This window comes from Hippopotamus amphibius, chromosome 9 (assembly GCF_030028045.1).
Source record: "Hippopotamus amphibius kiboko isolate mHipAmp2 chromosome 9, mHipAmp2.hap2, whole genome shotgun sequence".
Lineage (NCBI taxonomy): Eukaryota > Metazoa > Chordata > Mammalia > Artiodactyla > Hippopotamidae > Hippopotamus > Hippopotamus amphibius.
The window spans coordinates 118,801,475-118,827,939 of NC_080194.1; the positions used below are offsets into that span (position 1 = coordinate 118,801,475).

The 26,465-nt window shown below is 46.9% G+C and overlaps 1 protein-coding gene across 1 annotated transcript in view; it reads left to right on the forward strand.

Annotated features, from left to right (window-relative positions):
* Positions 1-24,281, forward strand: part of CACNG3 (calcium voltage-gated channel auxiliary subunit gamma 3) — an 85,716-nt gene extending 61,435 nt beyond the window's left edge. Inside the window, exons 2-4 of the mRNA XM_057750619.1 lie at positions 12,551-12,634; positions 18,272-18,412; positions 23,211-24,281. Coding sequence (XP_057606602.1) covers positions 12,551-12,634; positions 18,272-18,412; positions 23,211-23,722 — 737 coding nt within the window. The 3' untranslated portion in view covers positions 23,723-24,281. The remainder of the gene's footprint in view (positions 1-12,550; positions 12,635-18,271; positions 18,413-23,210) is intronic.
* Positions 24,282-26,465: the final 2,184 nt, after the last annotated feature.

Consider the following 26,465-nt stretch of genomic DNA (forward strand, 5'->3'; position numbering starts at 1 on the left):
GTTCGAGCCTGGGTCTGGGAAGATCCCATATACCGCGGAGAAACGAAGCCCGTGTGCCAGAACTACTGAGCCTGCACTCTAGATCCTGAAAGCCACAGCTACTGAGCCCCTGTGCCACAACTACTGAAGCCTGCCCACCTAGAGCCTGTGCTCTGCAACAAGAGAAGTCACCACGATGAGAAGCCTGCACACCACAAGGAAGAGTAGACCTCACTCGCCACAACTAGAGAAAGCCCATGCACAGCAATGAAGACCCAACACAGCCAATAAATAAATAAATAAATTTATTAAAAAAAAAAATGAGCCATAATGTAAACTATAGATTTGAGTGATAACCATGTGTCAATGTAAGTTCATCAATTATAACAGAGGTACCACTCTGATGAGGATGCAGACAATGGGGAGGCTACGCATGTGTGGGGACAGGAGGATATGGGAAATCTGTGGACCATCCCCTCAATTTTCCTGTGAATCTAAAACTGCTCTTAAAAGTAAAGTCTATCAAAAAATAATAATAACCTTTTGAACCGCATACCTCCCCCGTTATATGGTCAGTGTGCCATTCACATGCTGCTTACAGGAGTTAAAGAACAAATGAAGGGGTCCAGTAACGAGGAGTAGGTTTCAAGCTGCACAATGAATGTCCCTCAGGCCTGTGAGTGTGTCTCTAAGACCACGTGTGGTGCTGCCTTTGGGAACTGCTAGCACCTGGGAATGTGAAAGCCAAGTCCAAGCGGTGGGCTGCTCCGAGCACACAGCTGGGGTCAGGGACTCAGGGCTGTGTGATGCTCGTTAGTTGAGAAAAAATCTTGTATGGCCTCAACCTCAATCTTGTAAGAGGGAATCGCTCTCCACAAACCCTCCAAAACCCTGTCTGGACCTGTTCCCCAGCCAAGGCCTCACGTACCCACAGAGGCCGAGTCCTCTGTGTGTGTGACAATGACCACGCATCCATCTGACTGCAGCATGTGGCTCTCAGACACTCTTGCTCATCAGAATACTGGAGGAGCCTACTAAAATGCAGCTTCTCAGGCTCTCCCTAACTCGCTGAGTCATGTAGGGGGCCCAGAAATGTGCTTTTTTCCCCTAAGAGCCCAGGTGATTCTTAGGTGAGTGGGTCTGACGTTTCCAGGCACCTCTGGAAGAAAAACGTCACCGCGTACAAGCAGCAGAGATGAAGGGGCCATGGCCTTCTCCCCAGAGGCCCTGCCAATGGCCACAGCCACCTGTATGGTCTGGAAACGGATGGGTTCTCGACTCCAGCCAATGCTTGCCGAGGCAGATTAAAATGATTTTTAGAAGCCAAATGATTACGGTGACCATTCCACCCTCATAGATGATCCAATATTAAAATAATAATACTAAGCTATTCAATAAAGATCAACACACTTCTAGATTTTTTTCTGTGCTATTTTGATGATCTTTTGTAAAAGTCAAATATCAATTAATTTCCAATTCTCATTTTTTTCTTTCTCTGTACCCCTCCCCTGCTTTCCTGGTACCCCAAACATGTGGCTTACTCTTCCTAAGTGGTTAAACCTACACCAGCGTCTGTGAAGTTCCAGGTGCCGGGCTAGGTGCCAGGCTGCAAAGGGGTCCTAGAACACAGAACTGGATAGAACTGCTGTCTCAGCCAGGATGGGCTGCGCTCTCCACTCTGCTCCAGGACAGGCTAGGACCTGGGCTTTGGGTTAGGCTGGTGTTTCAGTTGAGCCTGCAATTAACCAAATAACTAAGGACCAGGGAAAGATTTTACCCCAAACCCAGCAAATGGGTCGATCAAGCAAAATCCCCAACATCAGGCTCTTCAGAAATACATCAGGCCTAGAATGGGGTGCAGAGAAGGACAGGTAGCACCCACAGTGCCCGGCTCTGAGCTCAACTTCCTGTACTTGGTTCTCAGGCAGGACACTCTCTTGATCAAGCATCTCTCTCTGGGTGGCTCTGCTGGACTCTGGCTGGACCACCGTTCCTCCCCCATTGCCAGTTATTTCTTCAGAATGTTCACAATGGCTTTCAACGACTCCTCTAGAGATGCTCCTCCCTTCTTGCTCCTCTGTAAGCCCCTGCCGTCTTCTAAGAGATCTTCTAAAGCTGTAAATCAGATTGTGTTTCTCAGATGTGTAAAACCCTCCAACAGCATGAACGACACGCCTTTCCAGCTTCCAGCCCTGGCCTAGAAGGGACTCCATTATCTGCCTGTTTCATGAAACTGGTCTTATCCTGCCTCCCCCTCACTCACTGGTCCACGCACGTCCCTTGGTTCTAGAAACACACTAAGTATTATCCTTCCCTGGGGTCTTTGCACTTGTGGTGCCCTCTTCCTAGAAAATTCTTCCCTCAAATCTTCCTTTGAGTGGCTTCATCTTGTCACTCAGGTCACCTTCTCAGAGAGGCCTTCCCTGTCCACCCCATCTCACGATTTCCCCCCACTGCCCCCAGCTCACTCTCTCTCCAGGGTTTCTCATTTTCACGGCATTTATCACTGTTTGAAATTACCTTTTCCGTGTTATAGAAAACTTTGTTTCGTTTATTTATTTGTTCACTCTTGGTCTCGCCCCACTAGCATATAACAGCCTTGAGATCCCAGAACCTAGTCTGCTTCATTCCCTGATGAATCCGACATGCCCAGGACACTGTTTAATGCAAAGCAGGCACCTCCGTAGACATCTGTTAAACAAAAGACTGAATCAGGATGTGCACCTACAGCAGTTCAGGAACCTCAGGAGACTATGCTTATTTCTCCTTAACTCACTCACTCCAATGGTGCTCTTATTAGGAGCCGTGAGCCTTACTTGCTGTACCCCCAAGTGCTTCGTCTTGCTCAGAGAGACCAAGTGCAGTGCAGGGTCCTCATTTTCGGTGACTCCATTACCCAAATCCCTGCACATGAGAGGTGGCACGGACAAGCCAGCAAACTCCTCTTAATGTGAACATGGGATTCATCGCCAGACCATTTATAAAACCAGTCTCTACTCAAACGCAGCCCCCAACCCCATCCCACCCCACCCCCATTTAATACCCTACCATTGATGGTCTTTGCCAGGCAGCCTCTCTCTGATTGCCAGCTGCTGCCAATGTGTGACCATACTATGCAAATAGAAGGCAACGGTGACTGCAAAGTGAGATTGTGTCTCTCGCAAAATACGCAGGACTTCATGAGATGGATGTGAGGGGTATGGGGGATCTGCTGGCGTGGTGTGACATGCCAGCCATGGGTGGCCGAGAGCCTGGCAGAGGGGCACTGGGGAACAATGGGAGAAGAGAAAACCCATAAGAGTGATGATGTGATAGGCGCGTCACAGTGATTTGAATATCAAAGGATTAAGAGAAGCCCTTGAGAAAATGATGACATGTTCAAATATTTTTTGCAAAAATGACCCACTTGATGATCCTGCTCTGAAAGTCAGACTTTATAATCCAGCTGGGATAGTGAAAGATTTTATATTGGACCATCATGCGATTTTATCAAAGGATGCCTTCCTCCCACTGAAAAAATCCACATAACTTGCTTTCTGGTTCACCCTAGTGCATAGCTAGAAAACATAAGACAAAATAAACATATTCTCATAAATGATCATTTCATTTTCAAGATAAAGTTGGAAGCACATCTTTGAACTTTATTATTTCCTGTGAAGTAATGGTCCCTATCTTTAAGTGGACGGTGTCCCCTAAAGGCTGTGGGTTTCAACCTCAGCTGAACAGTTAGCCTCATCTGGGGAGCTTTGCAAACTCCAGATGCCCTGACTAATTAAGTAAGAATTTCCAGGTGTAGAACTAAGCATCAGAATTTTCCTACTGTGCCCCCAGCCCCCGTAAGTCCCATGTGCAGCCCATGTTGAGAACCACTGTTTTAAGGCACCTTATCCTCTGTAATAAAGATCTGCTTTAACACCAGGAACCCAAACATCCTTACAAATCAGGTGGTAACTTTTGCTTCCTTAACATAAATACTTCCAGGGTATAAACAAATGATGTTGGTTCTTCTTTCCTGATTTCTCAAGGCAAATTCATCTCAGTGGGGTGTTAACAAAAGACCCAGAGCCCTGGTCTCCAGTGAGCCTTGGTTTTGATTCTGCCCTGGACTTTGGGAGTCTGGAATTTGATTACACCAGCTGGACTCATGGCTGGGATGGGTGCCAAGCTCTGGGCAGTGGTTTGGCTGTGTTTCTGGGTTGGACCAGGTTCTGGGCACTGATGTTGGGCTCGGTGGGCTGGTTAGGAATATCCACCCTCACTCTGAGCACATGGTAACTGTCCAGAGACTGCTGAGAAATAATCCTTTGTTGGGTTGGGTGGTACCACAGCCACCAAATTCTGCCCCAGGACCATCAATATGGGCTACTCATGGTTCACAGGAGGCGGATGGTGGCGGACCCTCCTGAAGGCCATCGAGAGGCTCTGCCAATGTGATCTCCTATCAGAGGAGGGACATCCTGGGGACAGCCGCCCCCCAGGCAGGCTCTCCCTTCAGGACAGCAAACTTGGAAAGGTTGGGCCTTAGATGACACTCTCACCTCCCCAGGTCTTTCTGCCCTGGGTTCAGTATTTCCTGACTTGAAGCCAAAACCACTAAAGGCAGAGTTGTCTTTAGCTGACCCAGAAAAGCTGCGTCTGGCCTTTGCCCAAACATGGTACAGCAGGTGGTCTGGGCCTATTCCTGCTGGGGTGTGACGACTCCTCAGGCTCCCTGTCTGGCTCAGCCCTGTACGGGTGCACACGCACACACACCCACACACACAGATCCGCACATGTGAGGCTATGTCCATATGAGGGCGGCAGGGAGGAGACACGATCTCCAGCTTCCCCCCGGCTTCCTCTCCCCCCATGCACGAAATAGAGTTAGCACTAACAGTAAGAACTGTCTTCTCAGTGCCCAGCGCTGTGTTAGTACCACTTAGGGGATTTTGCTAAGATCTCAGGCTCCGGGGTTAGTTAGACAGACCTTGGTTTTAGGTCTCAGTTTCCCCATCTAGAAATTGATTGATTGAATTAACACACACATAATACTAACCATGGCTCTACAGCATTTGACAAATACCAACTCTTCTCGTCCTCATTAAGCCCCACAAGCTCAATACCATTAGTATTCTTAGTTTACAAGTGAGGACACTGAGACACACATAAATTAAGTCACTTGAAGCTAATACGTGACACAGCCGGCACTCACACCCAGGCAGTCTAGCTCCAGAACCCACGTTCCTCATCCCAGCCTACGACCAGCAGGATGCCTGCTTCATGGGGTGGTAGTTGGTACCCAGACATCCCTTAACCCAAGGCCTGGCACAGAGCACATCTAAACAAACTGCAGATAGTGTACTTACTTCTTTGAGAAATCCTAACATCTGCAGATTATTGATATTTTACAGATGAGGAGACCAAGGCTCAAGGGAAGAAATAACTTACCCAAGGTGGCCACCTAGTAAGTTAGCAAGTGGTGGAACAGAGATTCGAACTCAGGCCTGAGGGCTCCAAGCTTTGTTCCTACCACTGTACCACACAACCTCTCTGCCATTCAGATACATACCTGCTGAAGAGGGGGCAGCCTCTGTTTCTCCAGATTGCAAGAATCTGACTTGTTTGTAAAAATCCCAGGGAACTATATTCAATATTTTGTAATAACCTATAAAAGAAAATAATCTGAAAAAAAAATAGGTATATATGTATGTATAACCAAATCACTTTGCTGTACACCTGAAACTAACACCACACTGTAAATCAACTATACTTCAATTTAAAAAAAACTTGAAGAAAAAAAAGAAATTCCCAGCAAAGCAGCCTAATCTGTGCTTCGTGACTGTTGATGGTCATTTCCCAGGATCAGGCTGGGTGCCCACATCACTCAGATCTGAGAAGAAATACTCAGGATGGAAACTGAGACAAAGAACGTGGAAGCACCACTTTCCCTAGAGATATGTGACAAGCACTTCAACAGTCAAAAACACAAATGTCCCATTTTGGGGGCTCCCTCACCACCCTGGCTGCCTCGCTTGCATGTCTGGAAGGCACTCAGGGCCACATAGGTCCTTTAAGTTACCTTGATCCTAAGGGAGAGATGGAGTTGACCTTGGTCCTTGTGCAACTCAGCCTCCTAGACATCGCGGAGAACTCAGTGCTGAAGGGACAGCTTCTAGGGCAGCTGGTGGACCCAGTAACACCACCACAATAGGCCCTGTTCCACCCACTGGCCTCCCTTCTGTTCCCCAAACTAACCAAGTCCATTCCCAGCTCCAGAGCCTGTGCGCTTGCAGTGCCCTCAGCCTGTAAAGCACTTTCTTTGGCTCTTCACACAACTGACTCCTTCTCTTTATTCAGGTCTGAGCTCAGATGTCCCCACAGACTACCCAAATTGTCCACCACCTCCCCCACCCAATGCGTACCACCATCACATCATCCTGGGGGTTTCCCTCAGAGCACAGTCATCTTGTTCTTTTATTGACTAAGTCTATAGACGCTCTTTTCTGATGAGAAGGTGTGTTTTGAGGGCCAGAATCTTGTCTGTTTTGGCCACTCGTCAAGTCCTAGGACTTAAAACAGCTCTGGTACACTGTGGGTGTGTGATAAATTTGGGGGAAGGAAGGAAGGAAGGAAGGGAGGGAGGTTGGTTGAATCAATCAATCTTCACAGCCCAGTTCTCATGCCTGCCCTACCCCAGATACCCATTACCTTATCACCGGTGACCACCGGATCTGTCCCCCAGACCAGCCGCCACTGGTCCTCTAAACACCAGGAACTACTCTGAGTCCCCCAAATGGGTTTTTCTCTCACTCACTCCCTCTCATCATCTCACACGCTATTCCACTCTGCCTGAAGCCACACACCTCCCTTACCCTGATTAACTTTCAATTAACCTTCAGATCTCAGCTTAGACATGATTTCATTCAACATTCAGTTAACAAAAATCACTCCAGGAAGTTATCAGGTGAGATAGTTTTTGGTGATGAGGGAAGCGCTTTTACTTTAGTCTTATGCCTTTCTATATATACTCTTTGAATTTTCTAACCACATACATATATTCTTTTAATTTAACAGGGATTATCTGAATATGGAATAATGGATGGCTTCTTGTTTTCTTTGTAACATTTCTCTGCTTTGAAAAAGTATCCTAGTAAATGTTCTTTTTAAATGTCCGCACCACAATCACTTAATTATTAGAGCTTTATTGTATGGTCTAGTATCTTAGAGGAAGCCACCTTCCTGAGTTCTTTCACTCATGCTACTATTTTTTTCCTAGCAAATTGCCTCCAGCTTCCCATAGACTATTCTATCACCTGGCAATAGAAAAAAAAATAGGGTAAAATTATCATTTTTTTCCAGTTATTGCATATAACTCAATTTTGTCTTATTTTTTTCTTGCACTGGAACTTATAGAATCATGGTGCATGATGAGGCAATTGTGGGCATTCCTATCTCATTCTTGATTATAATGGGACTGTTTCTGTGGTTCAACCTTTGAGAAGGATTGTTGATTTAAAGGAGGTGCCTTCTTCATAGGAGGGAAGTATCCTTCTGTTGTCTGAGCCAGAGATAAACTGTTAGTGCCATCTTCTCCACCCAGATAAGGCTTGTTGTCACCCCAAAGCCAGTCTCTGTGATTACATGTCAACACTTCAAGAAACCTCTCCTGGCTCTACCTGCCATTCCAAACCTCTTCCTGGGGTCCTGGGGTCTGTGGGTTCTCACAACCTTGGTCTCCTACGTGATGTACCCTGGGTTCCCGTCACCTCTCCCCTGTAACCCCTGGATCTGTCTCCCAGACCAACCACCACTGATCTTGCTCCTGGATTACCACGTTCCTGGTTTTTGCTTCTCTCTGCCCGAGCGCCTTAGCCTAAACGGTGCTAGGACAGTGCTTATCTGTATCCTGACTTCATCCTCGCAGGGTACCTGTTTTCAGCATCGGCTCCATCCTGTGCAGTTCATAGGCAAGTCCAATCCCATCCTTTTTTCCCTTAGATTTACTGATGTGGGGAAATACTCATGAGAACATGGAAGTGAGAAGAAGAATAGCAAGATCCCGATTTTATAAAACCATGTGTGTGCGAAAAGCCTGGGGTTGGGGATGGGGTGGGGGATGGGAGGGATCCTAGAAGGAAATATACAGAAATGCTAAATAGTGGCTATTTCTGGGAGCTGGCAGTATGCGACTTATATGAGTGGCCAAGTTCACTTTTTGATGAGTGTATGACTTATGGTGCCAGCAGCTTTATTTTCCGTGTGGAGTCTTCCTCAGGGACATTCTTGATTCCCTTTCCTTTTATACTGCTTCTTAAAATCTCACCGTGGCACCAATGTGTCTCTTCTGGTCCTAAAATACCTACCAAAAACCAATGGTAGGAATAGCTATAATTTATTGAGTTCTTACTGTGTGCCAGGGACTGTACGAAGGGCCTTACGTCATTGCCTGATTAAAAGAGCTCCGTGGAAAGCGTTGAGTGCAGGGCCAGGCGCTGTAACTGCTATTACAGCCTCGATTAATCCTCATGACGGCCCCATGAAGTTATTCTTGCTATGATTTTCATCCTGTAGAAAAAGAAACTGAGGTTTGGAGAGCGAGTTTGCCATAGGTACCTCAAGTGACGTAGGGCCTGGTGGGGACTTTGGCCAACTCGAGAGCGACATCCAAAGGCGGCGGTGGGGGGTGGGGTTGCTCATGCCCAGCTGCTGGGATTGTTTTCGCATGGGGATGTGGGACGGAGTGCCCCATTTTTAAAGAGAAGCGGCAAATCAGGCTTTCCTATGACATATCCTGAATTTTAAATCGCAGCAACATATTTAATTTTTTTAAAGTATAAGGGAATTCCCTGGTGGTCCAGTGGTTAGGACTCTGCGCTTCCACTGCAGGGGACGTGGGTTCAATCCCTGGTTAGGAACTAAGATCCTGCATGTCAGAGCAAGGCCAAAAAACAACAACAACAACAACAAAAAAACCCAAAAAACACCTACAAGTAAAAAGCAGAACAAAACAAACAAACAAAAACACCAAGCAAAACATTCCATAACCCAGATTTGCCCTAAGGGAGAATTATCTGCTTTAGAAGCACAGTCTGGAGGACGTCCTCCAGCCCCAAGAAGGCCCAAACTCCTGTTTGCTTTCCGTTTTTGCCCTCCCAGAGTTTGTGCTACTTCCCAGGACAGAAATCTTTAGATCAGCCATCAGCAGAACTTTCCTTAACCAGAGAGCCAATATTTTTGGCTTTGCCGCCTGTGCCTCAGCTACTCAGCTCTGCCATTTTGGCACAAAAACCATAAACAAATGGGCATGGTTGTGTTTCAAAACAATTTTATTTATAGACACTGAAAGTTGAATTTCGTCTATTTTTTTCTTGTCATGAAACAATATTCTTCTTCTGATTTTTTTCCAATCATCTACATATGCAAAAACCAGCCTTAGCTCGTGGGCTATACAAAACGGGTGGTGGGACGCTTTGGACCATTTAAAATTCATGACTGTTTCTCCAGGAGCTACTGGTGTTTGCTGGCTCTATATTCTAGTTTCAAGCTGCCTTAAGCCACCTTAGGTGAGGCCCATTTCACAAGCAGATGGGGGCATGTGTGTAGTTCCTTATTCCCACGTGGTTCTGACTGGTCTGTTTCAGTAGCTTTCACATTTAATCTTCAGCTGAACTTTTCCTTCCTGTGAAATCTTTCGTGGAAAATGTAAATAGGTGGTCCCGCAAGCACCGTCCTTGCCTTGCTCTGAGGCCTCTGACGTACATCGTGGAATAAGCATGGTGGATGGCAAAATCAACCTTCCAGTTCATAGCAGTGGATGGACCATGAAATTATCATAAAGCCATCTGGCAAAGGATTTTGCTTACAACTCCAAAAAGTGTTGAAGAGAGCGCAGTTCACAGTAGTGGTTATGAACTTGGCTTTGGAGTCTGGAAGACTTACCCTTGAGTGTGCCACTTAGAGCTGTGTCCTTGGGGAAATCACTTACTTCCGGTTTCCTCATCTGTAAAATAGGGCTCATAACACCAGGTACCTCACCAGGCTGTCTTGAGAGCTAGAGAGGATAGAACATGTAAAGCGTTTAGAATAGCACGTGTTGTATGGGAAGTGCTTCATGAGTGTGACTTATTCTGATTTGTGACCAGCCAACTGGAAGGGGACAGGGCTTAAAAACAAAGAGGCCACAGAGCAGGGCAAGGACAGTGGTTATGGAACCACCTATTATTAGCTGTTTCACATTTTCCGAAACAGATTTCATAGGAAGGAAGGGTTCAGCTAAAGATTAAATGTGAAAGCTACTGAATGAAACTCTAAAATCCAAACAAAGAAAATGAAGGCCTTTTTTCAAAATCAGGGAAGGAAGTCTGAGTTTGTCTTTCTTCCAGGATTTTCCTTAAGTCTTCAAGCCTTCTCTCCATGACCCCCTCTTCTTGGTTCTGCGTCCATTCTTTGCCTGGTAAGCAGAGAATCAGAACCAAGAGGATGGGCTCATATTGCATTGCATTTATTGTGAAAGGCCTCTGATTTGGAGCCTACTTTACAGTGTGGGTTAAATACGTGGCACTCTTCAAGACATGGAAGCAACCTAAATGTCCATCTGTAGATGAATGGATGAGGAGGATGTGGTGTATATATACATACGTACACACACACACATACACACACACACACACACACACACACACACAATGGAATATTACTCAGCCATAAAAAAGAACAAAAAATGCCATTTGCAGCAACATGAATGAACCTAGATATTATCATACTGAGTAAAGTAAGTCAGAAAGAGAAAGACAAATACCGTATGATATCACCTACATGTGGAACCTAAAATTGACATAAGTGAACTTCCACGAAACAGAAATAGACTTGCAGAACAGACTTGTGGTTGCCAAGGGTAGGGGGCAGTATGGGAGGATGGATTGGGAGTCTGAGATTAGCAGATGCAAACTGTTATATGTAGGATGGATACACAACAAGGTCCTACTGTACAGCACAGGGAACTGTATTCAATATCCTGCAATAAACCATAATGGAAAAGAATATGAACACTTATATATATATATATATATGTATAACTGAATCACATCGCTGTACAGCAGAAACTAACACAACATTGTAAATCAACTATACTTCAATAAAATAAATTTTTAAAAAATACATGGCACTCATTATTAGGAGATAATGATAGGCATACTAATAATGGCTACCATTCATAGTGAAATGCTAAAGCCCGGATTCAAATATTGATTCTTCCCTCCACCAGCTGTGACAACTCTCTCTCCTCTGTGATCCTGCGTTGTCTCATCATCAGATGTCAGTATGAATAGTCCTTACCTCCTAGGGCAGCGGAGAACAGTAAATGAGAGAAGAATGCTGCTTTCAGCTCTGTGCCTGGCCCACTGGAAGCACTTAAACAGCGCTGGCCATTATTAAGCTGTGCCTAGCGCTTTGCAAAAATTATCCCATCTTCATATATGGCCTTATTTCGTTCTTACAGTAACTGTTCTGAAATATAAGCCCAGCGACGTGTGAACATAAACCTTGTCCTCTGTCCACGACACCACCCTGCCCCTCACATCCATGCCATCTCTGCCGTCAGAGACAAGAACAATAAGGCGTGATTTCTTGCTGTGTTGCGGTGAGAGGTTCTGAAATTGTTTGTCATTTATGAGAACTGGCAGAGCCATGAGCTGCCCCAGAGATTGGTTAATTGGCTAGTTAACAAACACCCGCAACGATTGTCAAACACCCACAATGAGTTAAGTCAGGCTGATGTCAAAGAAAAGGAAAGGAAGGAAGATGCTGACAGTCAGTTTCCCCAGGAAGCAGCCGGGCCATTCTGTGCCTCCTGAAGGGGTGAGCCACACCGCAGAGCACAGCAAGCTGTGGTCCTGGGCAAGGGGAGGGTGGAAGGGGATGGTGCTGTGTCAGAGAGGAGCCTTATCTCCGAGGGAGAGTGGGTTACTCCAGAATCCGTGCCTGGAATCCACACCGAGGAGTCAGCGGACTTCGGTTGGAATTTTGGCTCTACCACTTACCCGTATGATATCAAGCAAAATTCTTATGGCCATCTGCCTCAAGCTGCCTCACTTATAAAATGGGAAGATAAATGTATATATATACACACATACATATATATGTATATATATATATGTATTCTGCTTCCTTTCCTCCTTTCCCCTTGTAAACTGGGAAGATAAATTTATATATATATATACACATACATATATATGTATATGTATGTGTATTCTGCTTCCTTTTCCCCCTTCCCCTCACTAATTGGGAAAAAAAGGAAAAAAGATGATAAGACAGTTCTTATTAATGAATGCGTATGCTTCATAGCTCTTAGCCCTTCTAAATAGATCCCAACATCATGCAAAATCTAGGAAGCAGAAAGTTTCCATCTCCAGCTTTATTTTTATTTTTTTCCTTTGCTGATCTCCTTTTTATGCCCCAAGAAAGATGCTGATGGGCCAACCCAGGCAAAACCCGCAACAACCATGAAGGATTTTCACCATGGGGGTGAGGACCCAGGCTGAGCCCCAGGGGCTCTTTTCGCGCCCCCAGCTCAGGGCCACGTTTGTTTCCACAGGGGCTTTCCGAGGCGTGTGCAAGAAAATCGATCACTTCCCCGAAGATGCTGACTACGAACAGGACACAGCTGAGTACCTCCTGCGTAAGTTACGCCTTCGCGTGTTCCCCAGAGTGGGGTGTGGGTGCTGGCGAGGAGGGCTGCCCTGATGTTGCCCAGCTGCCTCTGAGTTTGAGGCTCCCCAATATCCAGCCCCAGAAATGGATACGTGCAAAGAAGCTTCAGGAAAATCTTTGCGACTAGACGGAGACATTCAGGTGGTTCTGATATCTGAGTCTCTTTCATTCAATGAACTAAAAATAGGGGGAAAAGAAAAGAGGTGAGTCAAAACTGGAAAGTTCTTTTTAGTCTGCTTAGGAGAAACTCTAAGGATTTTCTTCAACTTGAATACAAGTTTTCACCTTCCCAAGAGGGTTGATTTGAGGTGCTAATGGGCGAGGTGCTAATGGGTGAGGTGCTAATGGGTGAGATGCTAATGGGCGAGGTCCTAAGGGGCAAGACCTGGGAGAATAAAAGCAAACCAAGGTTCACCCCTCTTCAATTTCAGTCTCATTGGGGCAGGTCCAGTGTCTCCCCCTAGATTGTCCCAAGGTCAGTAACCTGGATATGACATGGAACTATCACAAACTCAGCATGTGGGAGACAGCAGAGTGTGCTGGCTTAGAGCATGGGCTCTGGATTCTGGTCAACCCAGGCTTTTACTCTGCTGACACCCTACTAGCTGGGTTGGACCTGGGCCAAGCTGCTTTACCTCTCATCTCTCACCTTTCTTTAAAGTCAGCAACGAAGATGATAATGTCATCCATCTGACAGGATCATGAAAATTAAGTAAGCTGATGCACACGACACAGCCCAGGGCCAACATGTACTCTTGAAACCATACACATTGGCTCTTTTTTGCGGCGTGGGATGAGCAACGGCCAAGGTCAATGGCAGCCACGGGCCTGACATTGATCCAGGCTCAGAGAGAATTGGGGATTTAAGGTAATTGAAATAGAATTTCTTCAACAGGGAGGTGTGTCGAGTTCACTCGGAAGGAAAATTCTAAGGCACTGACTAATTTACTATTAGAGAGTGTTAAATGTGAGGGTTTTTTTTTAAACTGCTATTATAAATAAAAACTTTAAGAAATTGTGCTATTCAGATTATGCTGTAACTCCTAGCTCAAGAAGAATGTGTTTACAATTAAAATCATTTTGAGGTCTACTCATGCTTGCTACTCTGCAGATATGGCTCTGGGTCTATACGTGAGCCTTTAATCACATGACAATGGAAGTGGCGCAGGGGGTTAATTTGAAAGAAACGGTCATTTTCTAAGTTAATTTTTAAAACACAAACATATTATTTCTCTTTTTTCAGTCCTTATCCATCTACTAGGATTTATCCAAATGCTGACTAGGACTTATAGGAGCAGCTTAAAAAGATCTGATGTGGGGATAGAGCCCACATTTAGAGAGGTAGCTTGACCAAAGTTTGGGGGATGAGGTAGACTACTTGGACCTCCTCAAAAGAGGATGATTTTAAAGTTACCACCAGTAGGGTTTTACCAGAGTGCCTATAGTTTTTTGTTTTCTTTCCTATTTTAATGTTTTCCCTGTTGGGGACTAAACATAACTGTGACTTCTACTTCACTACTTGCAAAACTGATGTTAAATTCTTCCAAAAGATCCGTCGCTTTTCCTCACCATCACTACAGAACCAGGTTAAGGGGGGACCTTACCGAGCACACAAATTTCCTGCTGGGAGTTTGGGAATCCCCGACCCAGTCACGTGGGGCCAGGGTCACGTGCCTGCAGGGGTCTCCGGGCACATGCAGTACATGTTCTGCCAGGTCCTGTTGTGACCACACCCTAGCGGGATGGGCTCCTGCACATTGATTTTTCTGCTATTTCTTCTTTCTCGTGTGCTGTTGGGGAGGCTACAGCTTAAACCCATAGCAGAAGGTTTAATCGTCCATAGGTCCTGTTGACTAGAGACCCCCCTAATATAGCATTGGACTTGGCCAAGCCCTGCTCAGACACCAATGGTGGAATAACACTGGAACAAGCTTCCCTTCCCCCACAAGACCCCAGCTTAGCCCCAGGTAGATTGGGAAGGAGAAACAGGGAAGGAAGACAGTAAAACCTCGTTATTTGTCCTGAAGCCAAACAGAAACCTTTTTGTTTGTCTGGATAAAATGAACCCAGAGTTACGAATTCCCTGGTGGTCCAGTGGTTAGAACTTGGCGCTTTCACTGTCATGGCCTGGGTTCGATCCCTGGTCAGGGAACTAAGACCCCACAAGCTGCGAGGCATGGCAAAGGAAAGGAAAGGAGAGGGGAGGAAAGGAGAGGAGATGAGAGGAGAGGAAAGGAAAGGAAAGGAAAGAACAAATCCAGGGTAGACTCCAACCGACTTAGGAGAAAATGACAGCAGAACATGTCCTGCATGAGGCCAACACCTGTAGCCTGAGTTTATAGAATCTGCTCTCATCTCACTTGTAGGGTAGAGGTGGGCTCTGGCCACCAATTGGTTGCCAGATGGTTCCTGCATCACATGAGAGACAACTACTTTCTATACCTCATGGCCACACATTTCAGTAGCTTCCAACATTCAGCCTATCTTCTTCAGGCATAATCATACCTGAATCACACTTTGAAAGTTTTTTTTAAATTGTTTTTAAGGTACTCCCCTTTAATCAGTTGAACTCATCACATTGAGTATTCGAGCAATTCCCATCAAGTACACAATGCAAATGATTGCTTTAAAGATTTGTGCACAAGTTCCTAACAGGTGATTGAGATCACTGTGGACAGACCCACCCCTAATATTTGTGGGGCCCGGGGCCAAGGTTCACATGGAAACCCATAGGTCATATGTGTAAATATTTAGAAGATGTAAATAAGCTATGCCCACAGCAGGGCCCATGTGCCCACCCAAGACCCCAGCGCCTACTTCTCAGCCCCACCCCCCCTGACCTGGGGGCTAAAGGAACCAGGGGGCCAGCCCTGCCTCCTGCAAGCCTGTGTGGGAGCCAAGATCTGTAGGGCAGTGCAGGGCAAGCCGGGACTGGGCCAGGACTCCTGAAACCAGGATGACAACTGATCTAACCAGGCTCCCTGAGGTCAGGGTGGCCAGGACCCCTCCCACCACGCCTCACTTCTCCCATCAAGGTTTCTAGGCAGTTTGAAGCCACTTCCAAAACCTGCCCATTGCAGCAGGGACAGTTACTGGGACCCTGGTCTGCCCAGACCCCATTGTTAGGGAACTTGGGATGGTCATCCTTAAGCAAAAGCTAGAACTCTTTCATTTTCCTCTTCTCATGGAGAGAACCTCACCCGGTCTGCCCTTGACCCCTCACCCCAGTTCTCCTCCATCGGTCCTCACAGGCAATCCCCGTCAGCTAAATCAGCTACCAAACTTGCAGAAAACTTTTTCCATAAACACAAACAAACAAAAGTCTGTCCTTGCATCGTGTCCAGCCCTCTGCATTTGGAGGAGGAACACCGTCACGTAGTAGCAAAAGGAAGGGCTGCAGCTGAACCCGCAGGAAAACACAGAATATGTGCAGGGGCGTAAAGTTCTGAACCTGAGCTTTGAACTTCCACGCCAGAAATGAACCGACACCCCCTCCTGCTGCCCCACTGCTCCTCCCGCACGTGTGCCGTGACCTTCAAGATGCCACCGTCGGCTCAGCGGCTAAGCACCAGGCCTGGGAGTCATCCTTAACACCTCTTTCTCTCACATCCCACCGCCAATTCTGTTGGCTTTACCTGCAAAATATATCTTGAGTCCAACACCTGTCCCCACCTGCCTGCCATGCCGGTCCAAGCCACAGTCAGCACAAGCCTGGGTCCTTTAAGCCCTTTCAGCCACACCAGCCTGCCCTTCAAGGGCCCCACACCTGGGTCCATGCTCTGCTCTCACTATCTTGAAATTCTTCTTCTTCTTTTTTTATTTGTCTTTGATGGTCATATTTTTATTTTATTTTATTTTATTTTATTCCAGTTTTATTGATATATAACAGACACACAGCACTGTATAAGTTTAAGGTAATGCGTGATGGTTTGACTTACATACATCATGAGATGATAACCTCAACAAGTTTGGTGAACATCCAGACTCTCATGTAGATACAAAGTTAAAGAACTAGAAGAAAAATTTTTTTTCTTGTGATGAGAAATCTTAGAATTTACTCTTTTCATTTTTATTTATAACATCCAGCTGTTAACTTTATTTATCATGTTGTACATTATATCCCTAGCACTTATTTATCTTATAACTGGAAGCTTGGACCTTTTGACCGCCTTCATCTAATTCCCCCTCCCCCCATCCCCCACCTCTGGTCACCACAAATCTGACCTCTTTTCCTATGAGTTTGTTTGTTTGTTTGTATTTGAAGTATAGCTGACCAACAACTCTATGTTGGTTTCTGTGACACAACGTAGTGATTTGATACTTGTATACATTTCAAAAGTATCACCATGATCAATCTCATTATCATGCCATCTGGAAATTCTTAATACTTTTGGAACAAGAGGCCTTACATTTTCATTCTGCACAGAGCCCTGCAAATTAGGTAGCGGGTCCTGCCCATCATCTCTATTAGAATATAAGCTCCGTAACGGCAGGACCTTAGCTCTTTTGTACCTCAGTGAACACAGAATTTATCCAACTGATATTCTGGCCCGGGTATTCCAGGAAATACTCTTATACCTATTGGGTAAACACTGGGATCCCCACCTGAAGGCCCCTCCCCCCAGAACCTTAGGTCCTCTCAGTGATCCAGCAACAGAAGCGTTAACACTAGGATGCTGCCGCTCCAGCCTTCAGACAGCGGCCCCTTCCTCCCCTTAGGAGGGCAGCACTTCGCCCTTGCGCCCTTGCGGTGCTTAAACATTTCCACCAGTGCTCCCAGGACCCAGCACAGCACCTGGTATTTGGTAGCTGCCCGAAAATATTGTTGAATGAGTAACTAAATTCATTTGTTTATTCAGTGACTAAATGGGTATCAAATGGGCATCGCCAGACTCAGTACAATGCAAATGTAGGTTTGTGTTGGGAAAGACTCTGCTTTGGTGAGCAGCTTATTATCTAAGGGGAGTCCTGGGCTACCCCACCGGCTACATGATTTGCAGGGCCCAGTGCAAAATGAAACTCCCAGGATCCTGGTTCAAAATGCATGCAAAAAAGCTTTTCCCTTTCTTCTGCCATCTCTCACATGTTGTGCTGTCTTTCATGTGCTATGTAATGTCACACTCCCTCCAGCACAGGGACACTCAAGGGGTGAGTGCATACCCTTGCAGATACCTAAGGCTTTCACCCAACTCTGATTCTCCCAGGTCCCCTGCCAAGAGACAGGGGTGGCAGTGGTCTCTGGTTGGGGCGGGGAAGTGAGCAGCTGAAGACCGATCCCAAGGAGAACGGGAGGTGGGGAGGTGGTGGGGTTAGGATGCCATGGGAGTCGGGCCCGCTCCAAACCCGTGGCACACGCTCCACTGGCCTATCAGACTTAAAACACACATTCAAAGATAAAGCTGTTAAGAATTTCAGGATGGGGACTGTAGAGCCTTAACCCCAGCACAGGGCCCTGAGTGACTGCACTGGTCGTGTGCCCATGGTAGACGCAGGCTCTATCCCCCTGCTCACGTGTTGTCCTCCAACCAGGCACCCCCATGGCCATGGAGGCGGGGTCCTGGGGCTGGTTAGGTGCAGGCGGAACCCTCTCTCCTTCTCTCCGCAGGGGCTGTGAGGGCCTCGAGCGTCTTCCCCATCCTCAGCGTCACGCTGCTCTTCTTCGGCGGGCTCTGCGTGGCGGCCAGCGAGTTCCACCGCAGCAGACACAACGTCATCCTCAGCGCGGGCATCTTTTTTGTCTCTGCAGGTGAGCATCTGACCTCAGCCCTGAGAGCATCACAGACACCAAAGCCAAGCCAGGGCCACAAGGACAAAGCGATGCTCTTCAGGGTTCCCTCCGGGGAAGGAGCAAGAAAATGTTCAATTTGTGTGTTAAGAATGAGAACCAAAGACTTTAATTAGAACCAAAGATACTGACACTCTAGCTGAGGGTGCACAGAGGGAAGATGAGGAGGAGACGGGTACCCAGGTCAGCTCAGGCAGGGGGAGAATGATTAATAAGAGCGTGTATGTATTACACATAGTGGACCAGGAGCATGTATGGTGTGTGTAATGTGTCACCTGAGAGACGGGTTCAGTATGTTTTAAAGTGGTCCACCTTTCTGTTCACTTGGATGTGGTCATACACTACCTCTGGCCCTTCGAGACCTGTGTTTGCTGGTTAACTATTGTTCACAGCTCTGCAAGCGCTCAAATCCTCAGACTGTTCAAAGCACCTCTGGGAACAAGGTGAAAACCAGCAGCCCCCAGATGCTCTCGGGGAAGACCTTATCATCAATAGCAGCCTTGACCGGAAGGTGAACAGGGCGGCAAGCAGGATGAGACAGGACCCCTTCCTCTTCCTGCCTCCTCTCTCCTCCCTTCACCTCCATGCCTCCTCCGCCCTCCTCATCTTCCTCTCTTCCCTCTGGGTTTCTACTCCTCCTTTGCTTTACAACCTCTTCCTGCCCCACCCCTTAGTCAATGCCATCTGGATGAAATGCTTTAGGGATGAAAAGAAAAAGGTAGGGTGGGAGGAGAGGAGCTTGACTCTTTGGTGATGACCTTCAAACTTTGATAACGGCAGAACATTGGCAGAATAATAGCAGAATATGTACTGGGGTGGAAACAGTGGGGAAGAGTATAAAATGGATTTGAATTCTGGCTCTACCTGTGGGGCTTAGGAATTTTACCAACTCCCCATGACTTGGTTTCCATGACTGTAAAATGGGAAATAATAATAGTACCTATTTCATAGGGTTGTTGGAAGGAGGTTGAGCATAAAAAGCATGATATTATTTTCCAGCATTGGAAAAGCAACACAATATAGTTCCGAAGTTGGAAGCCTGGCATCCCAGCCCCTCCAAGATCTTGCTCAAGTTTCTTCCCTACTGTTTCCCCCTCTGTGAAATGGGGAAGGTGGCTGGCCTCCAGCTCTGAGTCTCTGGGAACCAACTCAAACGACAGGCCAGGGGGAAGACCACCGTCTTGTCAGAAGAGTAAGATCAGCCCAAAGGTGATGCTCTGTATGGACAGAGGGCCACAGCCGGAAAACCCAGGCACTCGTGTTGCTTCGAGGCACATTCTAGTTGCTGGTGGCCCCTCCAGACCTCCTGGGCGCTGACTGACCCAGAGGATGCTGTGTTGTGCTGACATGAGGGTTTCCTGAACAGGAGAAGATCATTATTTTGTCCCCCAAGGGGATTGTTAGGGGAATGTGTGTCACCAGCAAACTTCTTCTCCCAGTGGGTGTTGTTGTGAGAGATGGCAGGTAGATTAGACACACGGGAACCGGGAACATGAAGGGCAGGGCGGCAATGCCCTGAGGGGAAGCCAGAAGCTGAGGGTCTCATCCTCCATATCTCCCCAACCACTCGTCTCCCTGAGGACACTGAAGAGCCTCCGTTTTTCGACCTAAGACATGAAAGTTTGGGAGGATTCAGCACTCTCTAAGGCTCTTTTTTGCTGTTATTCTAAGGTTCTGTGGTTTCAGGCAAGCAGTCAACAACCCTTTCTTGAGTACCTACTATGTGCCAGGCACTGGGCATGATGCTCAAGACCATGGGTGCAAATCGTGGCTCTACCACTTCCCTGCTGTGTAACCTTAGGCAAGTCTCCTAACCACTCTGTGCCTCAGTTTCCTCATCTGAAAAATGAGGGTAATAACGGCTCTCCCTCTTAAGGCTGTTCAGAGGATTAAATAGTTGGTATATGGAATGTGCCTAGAACTGCATCTAGCCCACAGTAACTGCTGGAGGCATAGCAGCTGCTACTATATACATTGTACCATTTAATTCTCATGCTGACTCAATTCAACAAATACGCACTGTGCTCTTGCTGTGGGTCAGGCTCTGGGCAAGGAGATGAGGCCATAGCAATGAACAAACCTAGCCTAGGTGTGCCCTCGGGGAGCTTACGGTCTAATGGTTGGAAGAAAGTGATTGCCCACTCACATCTTGTTCTTCCTAAGCTTTGTTACTGAAATCGAAATCCACCCATGGGACAGAATGAGAGAGTAGCATTGACAGATACACACCACCAAATGTAAAATAGATAGCTAGTGGGAAGCTGCTGCATAACAACGAGAGATCAATTCCATGATGGGTGATGACCTAGAGGGGTGGGACAGGGAGGGTGGGAGGGAGGCTCAGGAAGGAGGGGATATGGGGATATATGTATAAATTCAGCTGACTCACGTTGTTGTACAGCAGAAACTGGCACAACAGTGTAAAGCAATTATACTCCAATAAAGATCTGAAGAAAACAAGAAATAAATCTGCCCATGGCTAAGAGACAGTCCTGGGTTCAAATCCAAAGTCTGCCATTTCCCAGCTGTGTTGACTAGGGAAGTTGTTTATCTTCTCTGTGTCCCAGTTTCCTCATTTGTAAAAGATGGGTATGTTTTTTTTCAAGCCGGCCTGTTGCAATGATTCATTGAGATCATGGAGATAAGACTTTGCACAGTGCCCAACACATCATCAGTGCCCTAGAAATAAGTGGCAGCTCACTTGGTTTGCCACCTCCTTTAACCCGGGCTGACCTCCGAGCCTCTCTTTGAGCTTCTTTTGTCTTTTTCCAGCAAAGACTTCCTTTCGGGCCTTCTCAAACTTTGCCACCAAAATTTCCCTGTGGGCGGAGGAGCGTGAAAACATGGCCCTGGGGAGTCAGGGGGCATCACCAGCAGCCACCTTCTGGGAGCTGAAATGTCTTTGAAGTCTATCTCCCATTTATACTTAAAAATTCATGTGAATTCTGCTCTCTCCTCCTTACTATATCCATGTTCATTTTAATATAAAAGAATGTGTCTTCCCTGCTCATCTTCAAGCCAAACTGACACTCCAGAAAGAGGAGCCGTTATTTTATCCTGTGGTTTCCTGCAGCCTGACACAGGGCTGGCTGTGTCAACCCCCATATGAAGAAATATCTCAGTAATTAGAACTCGCTGCCCACCTGCGGAGGGCCTGTGCTGGGTAAAGGCCAAGAGGAGACAGAGAAGGAGCGGACCCTGGCCCTGTCCTCTAGGGGCAACTCCTAGATGGAGCATGGCCAGAGCTCTCATTCAAAATATGAATTCCCCTTAATGCATGAGAACCAGCCAGTCCGGAACCCGGCAGCACTGGAGCAGAGTGGGGGGGGGGGGGCCCCTTGCCATGCCAAGCTTTAACCCTTTAGTTGCTGGACGCCACCGTCTTTAACCCTTTGCTTGCTGGACTCCCTTTGGTTGGGGAGATCTTCGGGACCCCCAGGAAGAGTATGGGGCATTCAAGGAACGGAGAGGATCCTCAGCAGGCCATTGGAAATGGTTATTTAGCAACTGGTACTGGGAACTATAGTGAGGAACAGCCTCCATTTTGAACCACCCTACAGGCGGCCTGGATTTGGAGGCAAGGAAACACCAACTGATGTACCCGCCTCCCTGAGTCATCAGTGATATCAAGGCCTAGATGAGGCCCTTAAATCAAAGAGATACAAAGAGGCATAGTCACCTTTGGAGCAGTAACTGTGAGAGAAGTCTTCACAGATGAGGGCAACCCCCAGGCCCTCAGGTTCTATTGCTTCTAATTCCTAGAGAATCAGTTTCTCTCCAAGCACCTGGGCAGCTCTTTCCAGGGCTACTCCATTGGCACTTGGGGACACTAAGTCTCTAGACCTTGCCTACTGGGGACAACAGCTTCATGGTCCCCAATCCCTGATGCGTGACAATAGCTAATCTAAAGCATTATCATATCCTGTGCCAATGAAAAGACTCAGTTAGCTACTGCGCTTTCCCGGTGCGCTCATTCATTCCCCAAACTGCAGCTCTAGACCCACATATGTCCACTGGCAGCCACATCTAAACTCTCAATAAGCACTTCCAACCCAACTCTTCTCTAAGCCTGTTCTCTCTGCTGCCTCTTATTTTAGCTCAAGATACCATCAACCTCCCCATCATCCAAGTTAAAACCCTACTAGTAAGTCATTTTCAACTGTGTTGTCAACCGCCCTTCATCTCGCGGCTCACCAGGAGATGTTAGGACCCTTCTCAAATTTCACCTTGTCTTCAGAACAAAGTGGCTTAGTCATTCTCTCTCCCTCTCCCTCTCTCTCTCTCTCTTTGTTCCTGAACCATTTTATATATATCTCTGGTAGAACCCTCACTGTATGTTGCTGTAATTGCATTCACATGTCAGTTGCTTCTGCTAATGGTGAGGAGCTCAAGGGCAGGGAGCTGTATCTTGTTCACTTCACCATCCTCATGACTTATTGCTGAAGATCAAGTTTGGAGGGAACGAATTGCTTCTAAGGGGAAAATACGTGTATTCTGAGTTCTACAGCACTTGCTGTAGGAGTAAGGTGTATTCTTTAGCTGAACAATTCCCACCCAGAATGAAGCGGCAGAATTCTTCATTTCCCGAGGGACAGACCCTGCAAGAAGAGCTCAGCAGCTGGATTTCCTGGTCATAAATCCATCCCCTTCTCTCCCTGTCACCTCCATATTTTTTTATACATATAAATATTGCAAACCTAAAAATGACAGTCACCTCTGAGGATTATAAAGGATGTGTTTTTCTTTCCCCTTCTCTTAGGGTTAAGTAACATCATCGGCATCATAGTTTATATATCAGCCAATGCTGGAGACCCTGGGCAGCGTGACTCCAAAAAGAGTTACTCTTATGGCTGGTCCTTTTATTTCGGAGCCTTCTCTTTCATCATCGCGGAGATTGTGGGAGTAGTCGCCGTGCACATCTATATAGAAAAACATCAGCAGTTACGTGCCAAATCCCACTCGGAGCTCCTGAAGAAATCTACCTTTGCTCGCCTTCCACCCTACAGGTATAGATTCCGGAGGCGGTCAAGTTCCCGCTCCACAGAGCCCAGGTCCCGAGACCTGTCCCCCATCAGCAAAGGCTTCCACACCATCCCTTCCACTGACATCTCCATGTTCACCCTCTCCCGGGACCCCTCAAAGATCACCATGGGGACCCTCCTCAACTCCGACCGGGACCACGCTTTTCTACAGTTCCACAATTCCACGCCCAAAGAGTTCAAAGAGTCATTGCATAATAATCCGGCCAACAGGCGCACCACGCCCGTCTGAACTGACCTCTACCCTCTGCCCTCCGCCCCAGCACGGCCTGGGGGGAAGTGGACAGAGGTGTCTCTGAGGTTGCATGGCATGGTCCTTGTGATGGTATTACTTTTTACAAAGAATGAAACCAAATGGACTCAGCCCTCTCCCACACTTCGCCCCTTGCCCTCCAGGTCCTAACTCCTCCGCCCCTCCCCGACTTTTCAAGCCAATCCCATGACATCGTTTCTCTCTCTGTGTGTCTGTGCCAGATGTTTTCCTTTCTTCCTTCTTTACTGGAAGGACCTCCACATTCTTCCCTCCTTGGAAGAGGACTTTACTCAAAGTCACGAGTGGTGGCTTGGGGGGGGGGGGAGGAGTGGATCTCCGAATCCCCAGGTGTGTGCACAGTTGTCCGCATCGTCCACTCATGCAAATCCTCAGGACACCAACCGCCCAGGTGGCCCTGAAGGAGGCGTTCACCTTTCCGTGTTAGAAAAACATGACCAGAAATCAAAGATGTCAGAGCCCCGAAGCAGCTAATGTAATAAGCACTCATGTATTAAAGGTTTTGCCTTGTTGTAACCAACTGAGCTGGGGTGCTTTGTTTCTTCAGGGTAATTCCTGCACAGCTTCGCTGTCCTGCCTTCAAACTGACTCCTGTCTGTGTTGGAAGCTGAGCTTTACGGATCCACACTCTAGCCTCTAGGTAGATCCTCCTTCACCTCTTGGGGCCAGCAATGTGCTCCCACCAATGTCAGAGTCTGTGTATCCCTCAGATGAATCCCTGGAAGCTACTGGGGGCAAACATGTGTTTGAAAATCTAGCTCTGGCACCCAGTAGCTCTGGGACCTTAGGACAGTCCACCTGACCTTCCAAGCTCAGTCTCCTCATCTGTGAAATGGAGCATGGTACAGTACTCTCCTCCACAGAGTTGTGAGGCTTAAATAAAACTTCATGTGTAAAATGATTGGTACACTGCAAATCATCAACACATACATTTTTAAATTTCTGGATGAATTCTAGGAAGAGTGAGCATTATGTGAGTTTGGGCTGCCATAACAAATATAGATCAGGGTGGCTTACGCAACAGACATTTATTTCCGACAGCTCTAGAGGCTGGGAGGTTCAAGATCAGGGTACCAGCAGATTTGGTTCTTGGTGAGGGCGCTCTCCCTGGCTTGCAGACAGCTGCTTTTCACTGTGTCCTCCCGGGGCAGAGCCACTAACTCCAATATAAGGGCTCCACCCTCATGACCTCACCTAACCCAAATTACCTCCCAAAGGCCCGGTCTCCGACTATCATCATATTCAGGGTTAGGGCTTCAACACGTGAATTTGGAGGGTGGGGAGGGACCCCATTCAGTCCACAGCAAGCACGATTGCAGGAAGATAGAAGCCAAATGGAAGCTATTCCTTATTGGGGAGGAGGGGTGTACTTTGCACAGGCTCTGGGGGGTATGGGGGTGGGGAGAAAATGGAAGGACATTTGAATATTTTGAATATTGATATGAGAAAGCATGAGAGATGGCTGTCACCTCTGCCCCCAGCCCAAGTGACTCCTGGGGTGCTGTGGCACACACCAGCTTGTCACACCTCCAAGGAGCTTCCGACTTCCGGCTCCAGTCACTCAAGGGGGCAGAGTTATGACCATAGAAGCTTATGCTTCCCCAACACTGCTAGGTACCAGGTTGCATTCTAGAACCTTACACATATTGCATCATTTAATCCACCCAGAAATACAGTATGTCCCCTACATATGAACGAGTTCCATTCTGAGAGCGTGTTTATAAGTCCAATTTGTTCGTAAGTCCAACAAAGTTAGCCTAGGTACTCAACTAACACAATCAGCTATATAGTACTGTACTGTAATAGGTTTACAATACTTTTCACACAAATAATACATAAAAAACAAACAAACAAAAAAATAAAGAAAACATTTTTAAACCTACAGTACAGTGCCTTGAAATGTACAGCAGTCCAGTACAGCAGCCGGCACACAGAGGCTGGCATCACGTGAACAGGCGAGAAGAGTTCCTGACTGGAGGAGGGAGAGGAGGTGGCAGATGGTGGAGCTGAAGGGTCGTCAGCGATAGGAGATGGAGGGCGAGCTGCAGGTTCACTCACGCCTGACATTGGTGGAACGCACATTCGCATCTTTGAAAGTTTGCAAGTTGAAGCTTTGTATGTAGGAGACTTACTGTATCCCCATTTTACCAAAGAGGAAACTGAGGCCAGAGAGGGTATGTGATTGCCCAGACTTCATCCCCGCTGCAGGCTCGAAGCCCTGGGAAGCCAGTCAGGTGCCTACACTCACACCCACAGGGAATTTTATTGTAGAGCGCAGACTAGAAACAATTTGTTTTGTTTGACACTTGAGAGTCATTGCATGCAAATTACACCCATACATCAAATTACCTCATTGAATCCTGAAGACAACCCCACGTGTAGTAGGAATTATTATCCACATTTTGGCAGGTGAGGAAATAGAGCCTCAAGGAGAGTGTCTTAGGTGCTGAGGAACAGAGCTAGCATTTACAGCCAGGCCTCTGCTTCCTAATCGGACTGATTTCCTCCTCCCTCTGCCAGCCTTTCCCAAACCTCAGTCATTTGAGTTCAACCCTTGCAAAGTGTTTCACATCCACATACCACATCGACCATTATTTATTTAATGTTTCTCTTTAAATTGACTCACTTTTTACTCCAATAAATATATCTTGAAAGTGAACTTTTTATCACTACTGTAAAAAGAAAACTGGAATTGCTTGCCGTA